The sequence below is a fragment of the Rhinatrema bivittatum genome, chromosome 3 (assembly GCF_901001135.1).
Source record: "Rhinatrema bivittatum chromosome 3, aRhiBiv1.1, whole genome shotgun sequence".
NCBI classification, from domain to species: domain Eukaryota; kingdom Metazoa; phylum Chordata; class Amphibia; order Gymnophiona; family Rhinatrematidae; genus Rhinatrema; species Rhinatrema bivittatum.
In genome coordinates, this window is record NC_042617.1 from 244,961,630 (window position 1) to 244,974,736 (window position 13,107).

The 13,107-nt window shown below is 37.8% G+C and overlaps 1 protein-coding gene across 1 annotated transcript in view; it reads right to left on the bottom strand.

Annotated features, from left to right (window-relative positions):
• The window catches only part of ARG1 (arginase 1), a 40,867-nt gene extending 33,296 nt beyond the window's left edge, over window positions 1-7,571 (bottom strand). Inside the window, exons 1-2 of the mRNA XM_029594393.1 lie at window positions 7,429-7,571; window positions 2,626-2,698 (exon numbers count right to left, since the gene is read on the bottom strand). Coding sequence (XP_029450253.1) covers window positions 2,626-2,698; window positions 7,429-7,479 — 124 coding nt within the window. The 5' untranslated portion in view covers window positions 7,480-7,571. The remainder of the gene's footprint in view (window positions 1-2,625; window positions 2,699-7,428) is intronic.
• Between the last annotated feature and the right edge of the window lie 5,536 nt (window positions 7,572-13,107).

The window sequence follows — 13,107 nt, forward strand, 5'->3', positions numbered from 1 at the left end:
ATCCTAAGAGGTTTTGATAGTGGAAAACAATATATTCTATTAATGTTAGACATAGCAGCAGCCTTTGACACAGTAAACCATAAGATTCTACTAAAAAGACTAGAAGAGATTGGACTCTACAATGAAACAATAAACTGGTTCAGCTCATATCTAAAAAAAAAGGTTCTTTCAAGTTCATATCAACAACACACTATCAGACAAATTCAATCTTGAAACAGGGGTATTGCAGGGATCAGCCTTATCGCAACCCTTTTTAACATATACATGCTTCCATTATGCCATCTACTAGCAGGATTAGGAATCATACATTACATCTATGCAGATGATATTCAATTAATTCTACCAATCGATGACACAATAGAAAAAACATTAAACCTAGCTAACATGTACCTAGACATCATAAAACAACTATTAAACTGAATGGAACTAGTGATCAATATTGAAAAAATGGAATTTCTACACTAAGAAAGAAAAAATATCAAAATCATTCAAACCCCAATTATATCAAAAACAACCAGAAAATAGAACTAGTGGAAAAAGTAAGGAACCTTGGAATAATAATGGACCCCGAAATTAATATAAAACAACACATATCGCTAAAAGTAAAAGAAGGCTATGCTAAACTCATGATCCTCAGAAAACTGAAACCGTTACTAACTTCTGCAGATTTCAGAACAGTGCTTCAGGCACTAGTTTTCGCCAGTACCGATTACTGTAATGCACTTTTTCTAGGACTCCCAAATACAACAATAAGACCACTTCAAATTCTACAAAACACAGCAGCGAGAATACTAACTGGAAAAGAAGAAGAAGAGACCATATAACTGAAACTCTGGCCGAACTTCACTGGCTACCCGTAGAACAAAGAATAAAATACAAAGCACTATGCACCATACATAAACTAATACATGATGAAAAAGCGGACTGGCTAAACACTGCACTACGGGTACACGTACCACACAGAGACCTTCGTTCAGCAAACAAAGCTCTCTTAACCATTCCCTCAGTCAAGACAGCGAGACTAACCCAGGTAAGAGAAAGGGCATTGTCTTTAGCAGGACCCACACTCTGGAATACAATGCCTTTGGAGACCAGATTACAGAGAGACCCCAAAACATTCAAGAGAAGTCTAAAGACATGGCTTTTTAAACAAGCTTTTTATAAAGAGACCGGAGAATAGAAAATACACTGGAATAAACAGAAGAGCTCCGGCATACAGCATTTCGCTCCCAATAGCTACACTTCCTATGGTGGCGCTATTGGGTGCGAAACCGGCAGCGATCGCACCGTGACGGTGCGATCGCTGCCGGCTAGCGCAGGCCCGCCCCCCGTTTTGGCCCCCTGCCCCTCATCTTCTAAAGTATCACAGGCCTGTGATACTTTAGAAAATGAGGCCCTAAGTTTGTTAATTACAGAGAATGCAGTAAAAGAAAAGCAACTTAAAGATGGTGGAATCCTAATGTTTGTGACATCTACATCCAGTCTTCCTGGAAGAAGAAAAGACTGGTTTGGTCTCAGCAGTTGATAAATAGGGATGGTAACTTTTAAACAGGTGCACATGTTCATGGCCCACACCCAGGAATGTGGCTATTTTATAACATACGCACGTATATGCACACAAGTTATACAATAGCCTGAATGTGCGCATATGTAGGCAGAATTTTAAGCGTACATCTACCTATGCACGCAAATGATGCTTCTACTGAGTAAGTGGGCTTATTTTAGTAGACGTGCATGCTGACGCCATTTCCTGTTTTCCCAGCTCATTCCCAGTTCGCCCAGGTAAAGGATAGGATTTCCAAACCCCCTTAGTCTAATAGCCTCCCTTCTCCCCTGTAAGCCCCTACCTTTAAAACCCCACTGATCAGCCTATGTCTTTTTGTTTTACTACTTACACGCCATCCATAGCAGAAGTAAAGTTACACAGTTGGGGACCTCGGCACGGGCCTGTGTGCGTAAGTATCTATGTGCAAATTTCAAGTTGAAATCCAGGAATGTCCACACCCCACCCCTTACTCGGAACTTTTCACTTGTGCATGTAGTGGCAAGTACGCCCGGTTTGCGCCGGCCTGACATATTCACTTATCTTCCACTTTTGGTGCGTGCCAGGCTTTTAAAATTCACCTTCAAGGCTTTAAACTGCATATCTGCATCTTCCCGTTTGTGCATGGCATAGTGCTCCTCTTCAGGTATGCATTCAACTTCTCATTGCAGTAAGGCATTGAGGGTTTACAGGGATTTCTATAGATCTTTTAAATTTGTAATACTTGATTACCTTTTTGAACTTACAATGTCAGATGCTATCTAATGGATTTCTAAATTTGTTTCACCAGTCTGTGAATTTCATTATAACAAATTATTAAAATTATAACCCATAAAGTATATGCCCTGAATGACTAAGATTTTCATACAAATTTAAGTGACATAAAAAGCATCTACATTATAGTGCAATTTGAGTAATATCATTACATATTTCTACACATACACACATATATATATATATATATATATATATATATATATATATATATATATATATATACAGGATACTATTTTAATTATTTATTTATTTACAGTATGTATTGGTATTATACCTCATGAATTTCACTTTAAATTGAAATTTACCTAGTTTTTCAAGTTTCTCAATCAGTCCAGCTTTTCTTATGCTTTGTGGACCTTCTTCCACACCACCTTTTGGCTAATACAAAATATAAAATATAAAACAAGATCAAATCAGATATTTCAACTGTAGTAATATTGAAAACATTCTTGGGTATAGAACAGAGTTTTGAGTGCTAATTAAAGTCCTCATATTGTCAAGAATATAGTACATTTTTCATACTGTATGACTTGTCACATAATCATAAAGTTATAAGTGTATAGTGCAAAGGTTTGACCTGATCTATATGGTAGAGTTGGAACTATCCAGTCATACCTGAATAATCTGGTTTGTCCACACAGCAACATTTGGAAGCTCTTAAGGGAGTGATTTAAAGAGAGAGATATCTTAATCTTCCCTTGAAATGCTGTATAGCAAGGGAATTTTAAATAGGAAAGAATTAGAATAATACTTTTGGCCTAAAAAGAGTAGGGAAATGTGAATAATTCAGAGTCTAACTTAGACCAGGCAAATTTTGCCCTCATTTAAATTTAATTGAATGCTTGCATTTTCCTCAGGTTCTCTGGGGAATTTTGTTGAAATCTGAGGAAATCATCATTGAATCAGACAGGCGCAAGGACCCCATGAATCAGTCAGATCCGCCTGAATTCCGATGTGGATTCATCGTTTGAGGAATCGGCATCAGAATTTTGTCAGTGTATGAACTTAACTGCTCAGATCCTCTTTCAGACAAATGCAGACTATCCTTCCAGAAAAATCTTATATCCTTCTACATATTGCCTTAGCCCCCGAGATATCCAAAAATCTCTTCTTTTCAGCTGCATATTAAAAATTCTGAAGCGATATAGCTTCCCCTTCCCATAGACAGGTAATAACTCTGAAAATATTACTGTCTTTGCCTTCCACTAATTTCTTAAACTTCTCCTTTTACTATGCTGATTTGACATCTCCGAGCCAAATCATTTGTGCTCAAATGGACTATGACATCAATCTCCCTTTCCTTTCCTTGTTCACCTGCAGCTCTAAAAATGCAGTTTGAATCCCAGCTAGCTGTGGTTAAATTCAGATATAAGATATATGTGGTTTTAGTAAGTATAATAGTTTGTTTAATTGATTCATGTACTTATTCACTCAGTTGGCATATTCCTTAGTGTGAATGAGGAGTAAGACTTGTTGAGTAACTGAGTTTATTATGAGTATTTATTTGTTATGATTTATTTATGAGATATTTATTGTATTATGCTTTGCTGAGTATATTGTCTCCTGTTTATTTTTATTTAATCTGTTGTAATCCTCTTTGGGCAATTCCTTGGAAACTCATAATATATAAATGTAATAGCCTTTTATAAAATTAAAATTGCTTTGTTTATCTCAATGTTAATGTAAATCAATGTTAATGTAAATGCAGAAAACAATGTACAGTTTTCCCCAGGGAAGGATGCCAGCACAATCTAAAGTCAAGAAGCCAAAAACACCTGCCCACACTAACTACCACTCTATCTCATTTAAACATGCTTAAGTATGTGGCCTAATTCCATAAAATATACAATGAAGAAAAAGACAGCAACTAAGTAAATAGAAAACACGCCTTATTAGAGTTCATAAAAGCACTTGTAATCACTTAGCAAGGTTCAAAGCATGAGTAGCAACTGGCAAAGAAGGTCAAATTGTGTCAAAACATTGCAAAAACTCCTTTCCCCATCTGTGCAATTAATTTTATCATAAGTTACACCAATCTTCAAGCAAACTCACACATGTAAGTTTGCTTTGAAAATTATTCCACCAGCATTTCCTGCACACTATTACACCTGCTAAAATGTACACAGAAATATGTTTGCACATTTTAAAAGCATACACTTCAAAATCTAACAGTAAGTGCCTAAGTATAAACTCCTGCTCCACTCTGCCCCCAGGAACACTTCCACTTGGTCTGGATAAACTTACACATATACAGGAGATAGCCATATACCTGATTCACAGTTTTATAGCACTTCTATGTTTCACTAAAGTGTCAGTTGAAATCTTGTTAATTCACATCAGTCTGTTACAATAAAGAAGGATTTTTCAATATGGTAATTGTTTTTCCAGTATAGTAATGGACCATCATACTAAGCACTGACAGTCACCAAACCTTCATTGCTTTATAAATAATTATTGGTCCAAACCTCTTGTAATTTTTTTTATTTTTTTTTTCAAAATAATGCAAATAAAATGTATAAACTCATGTATTTTAATGATGCTCTTTTCGCAATTTTTCAAAACAGTTTTGTCATCTCATTCAAAATCATGGACCAATGCTTATTTATAAAGCATTGAAGGTCTGATGACCAGTTGTGCTTAGTATGATGGTCCATTGCTATACTGAAAATCCTTCTTTATCCTAGCAGACTGGTTGTGAGTTAATAATTTTATAACATGCCATTTCCACAGATCGAGCACTGTCTCCTACCAATGGAAATGATTTGAAAATCACCCTCATTGTGCCAAATATGTTTAAAAAATAAAACAGGTCTATATTTAAAAGGTGATCAATAACTGAACTCTGTATAGCATCAAGAATTACAATGCTTTAAAAAGTATTTACATTGTACATTCAAAATTTGAAAAGTAATCAATACATTTAAAAAAAGCAACGTTGAGAGGACCTCTCCTGTCTCTTAGGAAAGAATTTTGTGTGATGGATTGTCTGGTGTGTGGCTATCCAGAAATGCATGGAAGCCAGATTAATGAGCAGGCAGGTAAAGAATACATCTCTCAACCAAAACCATCCTATAGATCTCACATAGGAGAAGTGAATCACTGACCCTCAAAATATATTAATAATCAATGTGCCCATGGTCATTCAGATTAATATTATTACGTTACCTTATTAGATACCAAACAATTTAAAGGTACAGGACAGTGAAAAATGTTATTTCAAGTACCCAAACAGCTGAAAACTTTGGAGGAAGAGGTAAAAAAAAATAGTAGGGAACACTTTTTGAATCAGGCTAGATTTCATAATTGCTAAGGGTTAGAAGTAGAGATTTAGTATTTTTATAGTGTCCTGAATTGAGAGCGTTACAGAATAATTTTCATACAGGTACAACTAGAGGTAATAGGTGATAAAAGGTAATTTGAAAAAGGTTTTTCCCCATTCTGGGTATATGGCAAAAAATCTTTATTGAATAAAGACCAAAGCAACTTGCCCAAGGTCATAAACTGTATAAGAAGCATAATTTGAACTCTAGTATTCTGGTTTCTAGCCCATTACTCTAACCACTGGACAACCTTTTCTCTTAGTTTCAAGGTATCCTCAGCTTTACTCAGGGAAATGAAATCTTAATACAGTTGTTGAAGTTTAAGAGTTGGCTTGCTCTTAAAAGCTTGATAACATTCTATTGGAAAACCATTCAGTCCCAGTGATTTTTCAAAGAGTTTAGAGATTTAGAGGATAATTATTTTTTATTTTATTTATTTATTTAGATTTTTATATTCTGCTTTTCGGCACTTCAAAGCAGATTACATTAAAGTACTGTAATTATGTAAGTGTGCAGGTTGGCAAATATACACATAGGTTACACCAATTTTCAAAGCATTCGTATGCACATAAGTCTATTTTGAAAATTATCCTGGCAAAACTATGCATGCACAATTGCATCTACTATTTGTTACGCATAATTTTGCCAACAGAATTTATGCACACACTTTTTAAAATCAAAAGATTTGTGCACAAGTTTCAACTACACCTAGACCCCAACTTCTTGGAATGCCTCTCCCCTATACATGTAAAAGCATATGAATATAGTATATATTTGTGTAATTTTACATGCTCATTGGTCACACAATTTTCTAAATGCTCATTTTTGCAGGTAAAGTCCCTTTGAAAATTACCTTCCCTGTGCCTTTCTGAATTTCCTTCCCTGTAACTGCAGATTCCAATTTACTTTTTTTTTCTCCAGTTTTAAATTGGGCTGATACTTTAATAGTCTCACTATTGCATACCTTATCTGATCAACACAGATTGGAAGAGCACTTTATAAATTATTGGTCAATCTTATTATCATTCTAAGTTAACTTACCATGTAATGATTGTGCAGTTTAAATTCTCTCTCCATTCCTTCTTCATTTTAAATAGTGTGTGCTGCACTACTTCCCCTCCCTCGTTTTCCCCTACATCTCTCCTCATAATCACTGTTCTTAAGGTAAACTACTTTTTGCTATGCTTTCTCCTCCTTTTCTAATTTCAGACTTTGAGTTATCTGTTTTGCACTGATGTGTGTCTGGAATAGCCTTCTTGAATTGGTGTGTCTTGATCTCTTTCTCTGGCTATACCTACAGTACCTGAATGTAATCCACTTTGAAGTGCTGAAAAGTGGAATATAAAAATCTTAAAAAAAAAAAAAAAAAATTCCCTGACTTTGTAATGCACAATTAGTCAATATTTCATACACTGAGAGGAATTATCTCTTTCAGTTTACTTTCTTCATTTTCTAAGGATTGTGCCATTTCACATTTTGTGAAAGGGTATTCACATTCCTATTTCGCAGTGTAGCTGTTCTTTTAACCAAACGAAGAATAATTCAGAACAAAAAAAAAATGAAAGCTGTAACCAGTTGAGCATATTACTGTTGCTGTGATCTTATATTTTTGGCTCGACAAAACAGAGATGATTCCTATGAAACTTAGATTTGTATTCACTTTATCTTTACTGGAAGCAACTTAATACGCATAGTTGCTTGCTTTTATAATATTAACTTTAGAATTATTATAATTATAATCATTATTATTAAGAAACTAGAAAAATTCAAAACAGTGGCATATTTTACCTGTCCCTTTGAGAAAGGTGCTCCAATGATTCCGATACCCTTGTCACCCATCTTACCACCTGCTAGACCCCTAGGTTTGCTGTGTGATCCTGATTTGATTGTCTTCTAGAGACCAGAGAAAGCAGTCACCTATCTCATATTTATCAGAAAAGTGATGCTGCTAAATGAGGTCAGGAGATAGAAATCTCCACCCACTAGAACAATTGTGCAACCCTACCCTCAGAATTGCTGTGCTTCCTTTTAGCATTGCAAGAGTGCATTTACTGCCAATATAAAGTTGCCAAATGTGGGAAAACAGAAAAGGATGATATAATGTCACGTATCGATTTGTCAAACAGTGAAAAGTAAGTAACCAACCCATGTTGCCATTTCTATTTAGAGATCTTTGCTGGGAATCAAATTAAAAAAAAAAAAAAGATTTCTGAATTACTAAATCATTTTTATGCTTTCCTATATGCAGATTGTTGGAAAGAATTTTATAAAAGGGATCAATATTTGTCTATCAGTCTGTAGGCACAATAAGTCTTTGAAAAGGGACAGAAATTCATCAAATTGTGCATGCTGGAAGAAAATATGAATAAGTCAGACAAGTTTAAAAATGGGAAATATCTGGTCAGTATTTCCAGTCTCCCCCAAAAACTCCCCATTGATTTGTATGGGGAAACAATGACTGCAGAATGTTGATCAGTGATCCATTCCAAAAGCCCCCCCACTCCCCCCCCCCCCCCCCCCCCCCACTCCCACCCATCTAATACATTGGCCCAGGTAAAGACAGGGAAAATAGCTGAAGTTGCTGGCGAAGAATGGCACCAAAAGGCACCTTCAAAGCAACTCCCCACATTTCCAAATTCACACGCACACACATACCCCTACACCATTCCCCTCATATTTTTACACTCCCTTCACACAAACACACACACACTTGCCCCCGACATACTACAGACCCTAAACAGAGATAGAAACAGGAAAAATAACTGAGGCAACTGATGAAGGATAGTGCTAAAAGATGAATTCAAAGCAACCTCCCTGCCATACCCACATGTAGTCCTTCCCCAACCACTCTCTTACAAGCACACCTCCCATCTGCACACAATTGTACTTCCCCCAAACAGGCCCCCTCCACACAATCCTGACACACACACAACCCTCCCCCCACATAAGCATATACCTACACCCCTACCCTACCACCCAAACATATACATACACCCCCAAAATCTATCCCCCTCGCCTCGCCACCCCCTCCCCACCCCCTACCTACAATTGCCAAATGCACATACTCTTCAAATATAAAACTCACCTCACATCTACATGCTTCCATATCCCCCCAAAACACACATTTGTTATTGATGCTAGCATACAGATTGATGACGTTTTGTGGCTGATTGATATATTTCACTATTTCCTGTCTCTTCTCAGGTCAGACTTTAGAAAGCTGTGGCCTTTGCACAGATTGAGACCTTTGTTGCACCCATCAGATTTCTGCTTGTCCTTTCAGGTCTTACTGTTCTCCGGAATGGACAATTGTAACTTGGGTCTTTATAGGGATGCCAGATAATGCATTGAAGGCATTTCAGATTTTACATAATTCAACAGCCTGGGTTATTTCTGGTCAGGGTTTGCAGGCACATATCACGCCAATACTGTATGAGTTACATTGACTCCCAGCTGAATGACAGGTTAAATGTAAAGCAGCCACGATGATACATAAAATGGTGAGTGAAAATGCCTTTCCATGGATGAACACAATGTTACATATCTGTAATCTGATACTCACACATAGGTCCTCACAAACAGGTTTATTAAATGTTCCTTCACAGCAGACTCATCTCACAGAGACTCGTGAAAGACCATTTTCAGTTGTGGGTCCAGTTTTGTGGAAGTGTACCTAAGAAGCTCCATGGAACTAAAACATACTTAAAACATACTTATTCCAGCAGGCTTTTACTTAGTCAGCACGGTTTTCTTCCTTGTGCTAAACCAGGCCATAACAGAATAATTTAGATAATGATTTTGATAATCCAAGACCAGTTTTGTTTTAGGCAGACTGTTACTGTAATTTTTTTTTAATGTGTGCTTACTTTTATGTATGTTTTTATACATGCATGCACTTTTAGCTGTGGATTTATATGTGATATATAAATTTTTAATTAAATAAACCTTTTGGGTTGCTTGCTGGGTATTACAATGCAACAGGGCAATTGTTCACTAGCAGCTTCCAGTTGTCTTTATTTCTACATTTAAAACATGGTGTCAGAGGTATATGATGCTACATTGCTTCCCTGTATCTGAAGCAGAGAGATTCCAGGGTGCAGTGGGCTCAGGAACTGTGAGCAGAAGACAAGACTTGTAGTGATATTGATTGGCTTAGGAGTGCATGTGCCTTCCTATGGACACTGAATATCAGAGTTGACTGGGTTTGAACCCATGATCCTGGGATATCTGGACCATGAACCTGCCACAGAGCTGTTTTGCGAGGAGTTCTAGTATATTTGTTTTATTTCCTGGGAGAGTCAGATACACCTCTGCACTCGTCCAATAGGGCTAGCACTGTGTGTGCCTTTTATTCTCAGCAGAATATAAGGTATGCTCAGAGGGTTCAACAGCCATCTTGGCAACTGCTCTGCGGAAGCTCTACCGGTTTGTTTCCTGATGTCCAAGCCTTTTTCTTGTCTAAGTAACCACGCCTTGTTCAGTTGAAGTATTCTGTATCCAAGATTCCTGCACTTGCATTTGAAGATTCCTGCACATGTATTTATGTACAGCGCTCCTGCACTTAAAGCTTCCTGCTTCACAGTCCAGTCTCCAGCCTCCTGCTCGTGTCCAGTTCCAGCGTTCCCGTTCTGTGTGTGTCTCTCTCTCCTGCAGGTGATTCTCCAGCGCCTGACCTTGCCACTGTGAGTCTCCACCCTGCCTCCTCAAGTAAGCATCTTGCTTCTGGGCCAGCCCTGATCGCCAAGCCCTGATCGCCAAGCCCTGACACTCCTGAAACTCGTAATGCTAAAGGACAATCAGCATTTCTGCATCATGGCAGTTGCTAACAACATTCCACTCCCCCCACAGTGGCAGAAAGGTTAGCTCTGACTTGGGTAGCAACTGGGAAAAATGCAGAGCAGGATTTGGACTGCTCTTCAGCCACAGGTTAAAATGAGAAATTAACCGGAGTGCAAGCTGCTAAATTGGGAAGGGTAATGGGTACTGAATGCTGCCATGTTTATAAACACTATTTCAGCTTTACAGAGCAACAGAGAGAGGATATAAAAACCATCTTTGATGCACTGGAAGCCTGTTTCAAGCCTGAAAAAAAACCAAACAATATATGAAAGATAAATATTTGGTTGCTACAAACAAGGGAAGGGTGAACTACTGATAGCTTTATCACATGTTTGAAAGAGAAAGCAGTGGCATGTGAGTCTAGGCCACTGAATGATGAACTGATTTGGGATAAACGAATCCCTTGGCATCGCCATTCAGTTTACACATTGCTCTCTTCTGAGAGAACACAACTTAAATCTGAATACAGATATTGAAATATGTTGCACTGAGGAGCTTATGGACTTGCAAATGAGAACAGCTGACAGCATGAATGCAACAGGTAAGCATCAGCAAAGCATAAATCACTACTGCAATAAGAGACAGCAGGATAACCCACCTGCAGTGGCTGTTTATGGGAAAATATCGGCCCAAGGGATTTTATCCATACTGGTCCATGGGTATACAATTGCACGCACACACACAAAAAAATTATATAGCATATATAAATATATATATATACATACACACTGCACAAACACATTTCTTGACCACTTAAGTATAACAAAATTACTGAATAAAAGACAAAAATATAGAAAGTTCCAACATTGTCATATATTGTGCAAATTTTAAATAATTGATATATCATTTATAAAAAGTTTCAGTAAGCACTTGCAATCAATAAGATATCTACTAGTTTAAATACATTTTCTATTTTCAGTGGAAGAGCAGGTGGCAATACAACAATGCTGTGTTCCACAGTCACCGGCAGTTTGAGTTGATGGGTTTAATCCCAGTCAGAAAAAGCTGCTGAAGCAGGACATTTCCCCTTACCACTCACCATACAAAAATAAATATTCAAATAGTGATGTTACCTCATCAACAACAATTCCCTCCACTACCAAGAATCCAAAATCCTGCAAGAAAAGTACTCCCGCCATATTATAACATACTAACGGCTAGTCTCAAACACAGAATAAAGACATCATACATGGACATGTGCAAAAACTCAATTAAAAACTGCCAGATTCTATATGCAATGCAGCAATGGAAAAACAGAAACATTACCATTCCTCATAAAACATCAAACAAATTCAATAATATAAAAAAAATATATATAATAAATAAGTAAGAATAGATATTTCAAAATAGCTGATATTTAGAACATCCAATAATCTAAAAAGTTCATTAAAATGTTTAAAAATTTACCAAAAATAACATGTCAAAAAAGGTCACCAGACATCAAACACTACCCAATAATTAAAACTAATAGGAATGAAAAAAAATCCTCTGCCATCCATCCTGGGAACTTTTGGATTTCCAGACTCCCTGAAATTGTTATGGATTAGTAGGGGAGGAGAAGGACAAACAAACTGTCTTCTTTCAATACACACACATGTTCATTCTCTCAAACACAATCATACTGTACATGTTCTCTCAATCTCTCTCATATACATGCACATACAGGCTTCTCCCCCTCAAAATTACACTCACTTACTGGTTCTCTCCCCTCATACACAGAAACAAACTAACACTCACTGGCTCTCTCCCCCTCATACACAGACACACACTAACACTAACTGGCTCCCTCCCCCTCATACACAGACACACACTTACTGGCTCTCTCTCCCTCATATATACACACACACACACACACTCACTCACTCACTGGTTCTGTCCCTCACACACACACACACACGCACACTCACTGGCTCTCTTCTTTTCATGTACATACACACACATTTACTGGCTCTTTCTCCCTCATACACACACTCTTACTCACTCTCTCCCCCTCATATACACACACACACATGCACTGGCTCTCTTCTTCTCATATACATACACACACTCACTGCTCTCTTCCTGTCATATATATACACACACTCACTGCTCTCTTCTTTTCATGTTCATACACACACATTTACTGGCTCTTTCTCCCTCATACACACACTCACTCTCTCCTCCTCATATACACACAAATATACATGCACTGGCTCTCTTCTTCTCATATACATACACACACTCACTGCTCTCTCCCCCTCATATATACACACACACACACATGCACGGGCTCTCTTCTTCTCATACACACACACAGACACATGCACGGGCTCTCTTCTTCTCATATACATACACACACTCACTGTTCTCTTCCTGTCATATAGAAACACACACTCTCTCACTTGGTCTCTCCCCCCTCATACACACACTTACTCACAAACCAGGCCTCCTCTTCTGCTGCAGGCACCAGAGGATGTGCAGGGCCTTTGTATGAAGCAACTTTTGGGAGGAGTGTGCCGGCTCCAGTAGGTTTCTTCTTTAACTGCTGGCATGAACGACAGTGTCAGCAGATTCTTTGTAGTTAGATTCCTGTGGGAGAGGTGTGCCAGGCCCATCCCGCTAAGCCTCCTCTTCGGCCCCACTAGTGCA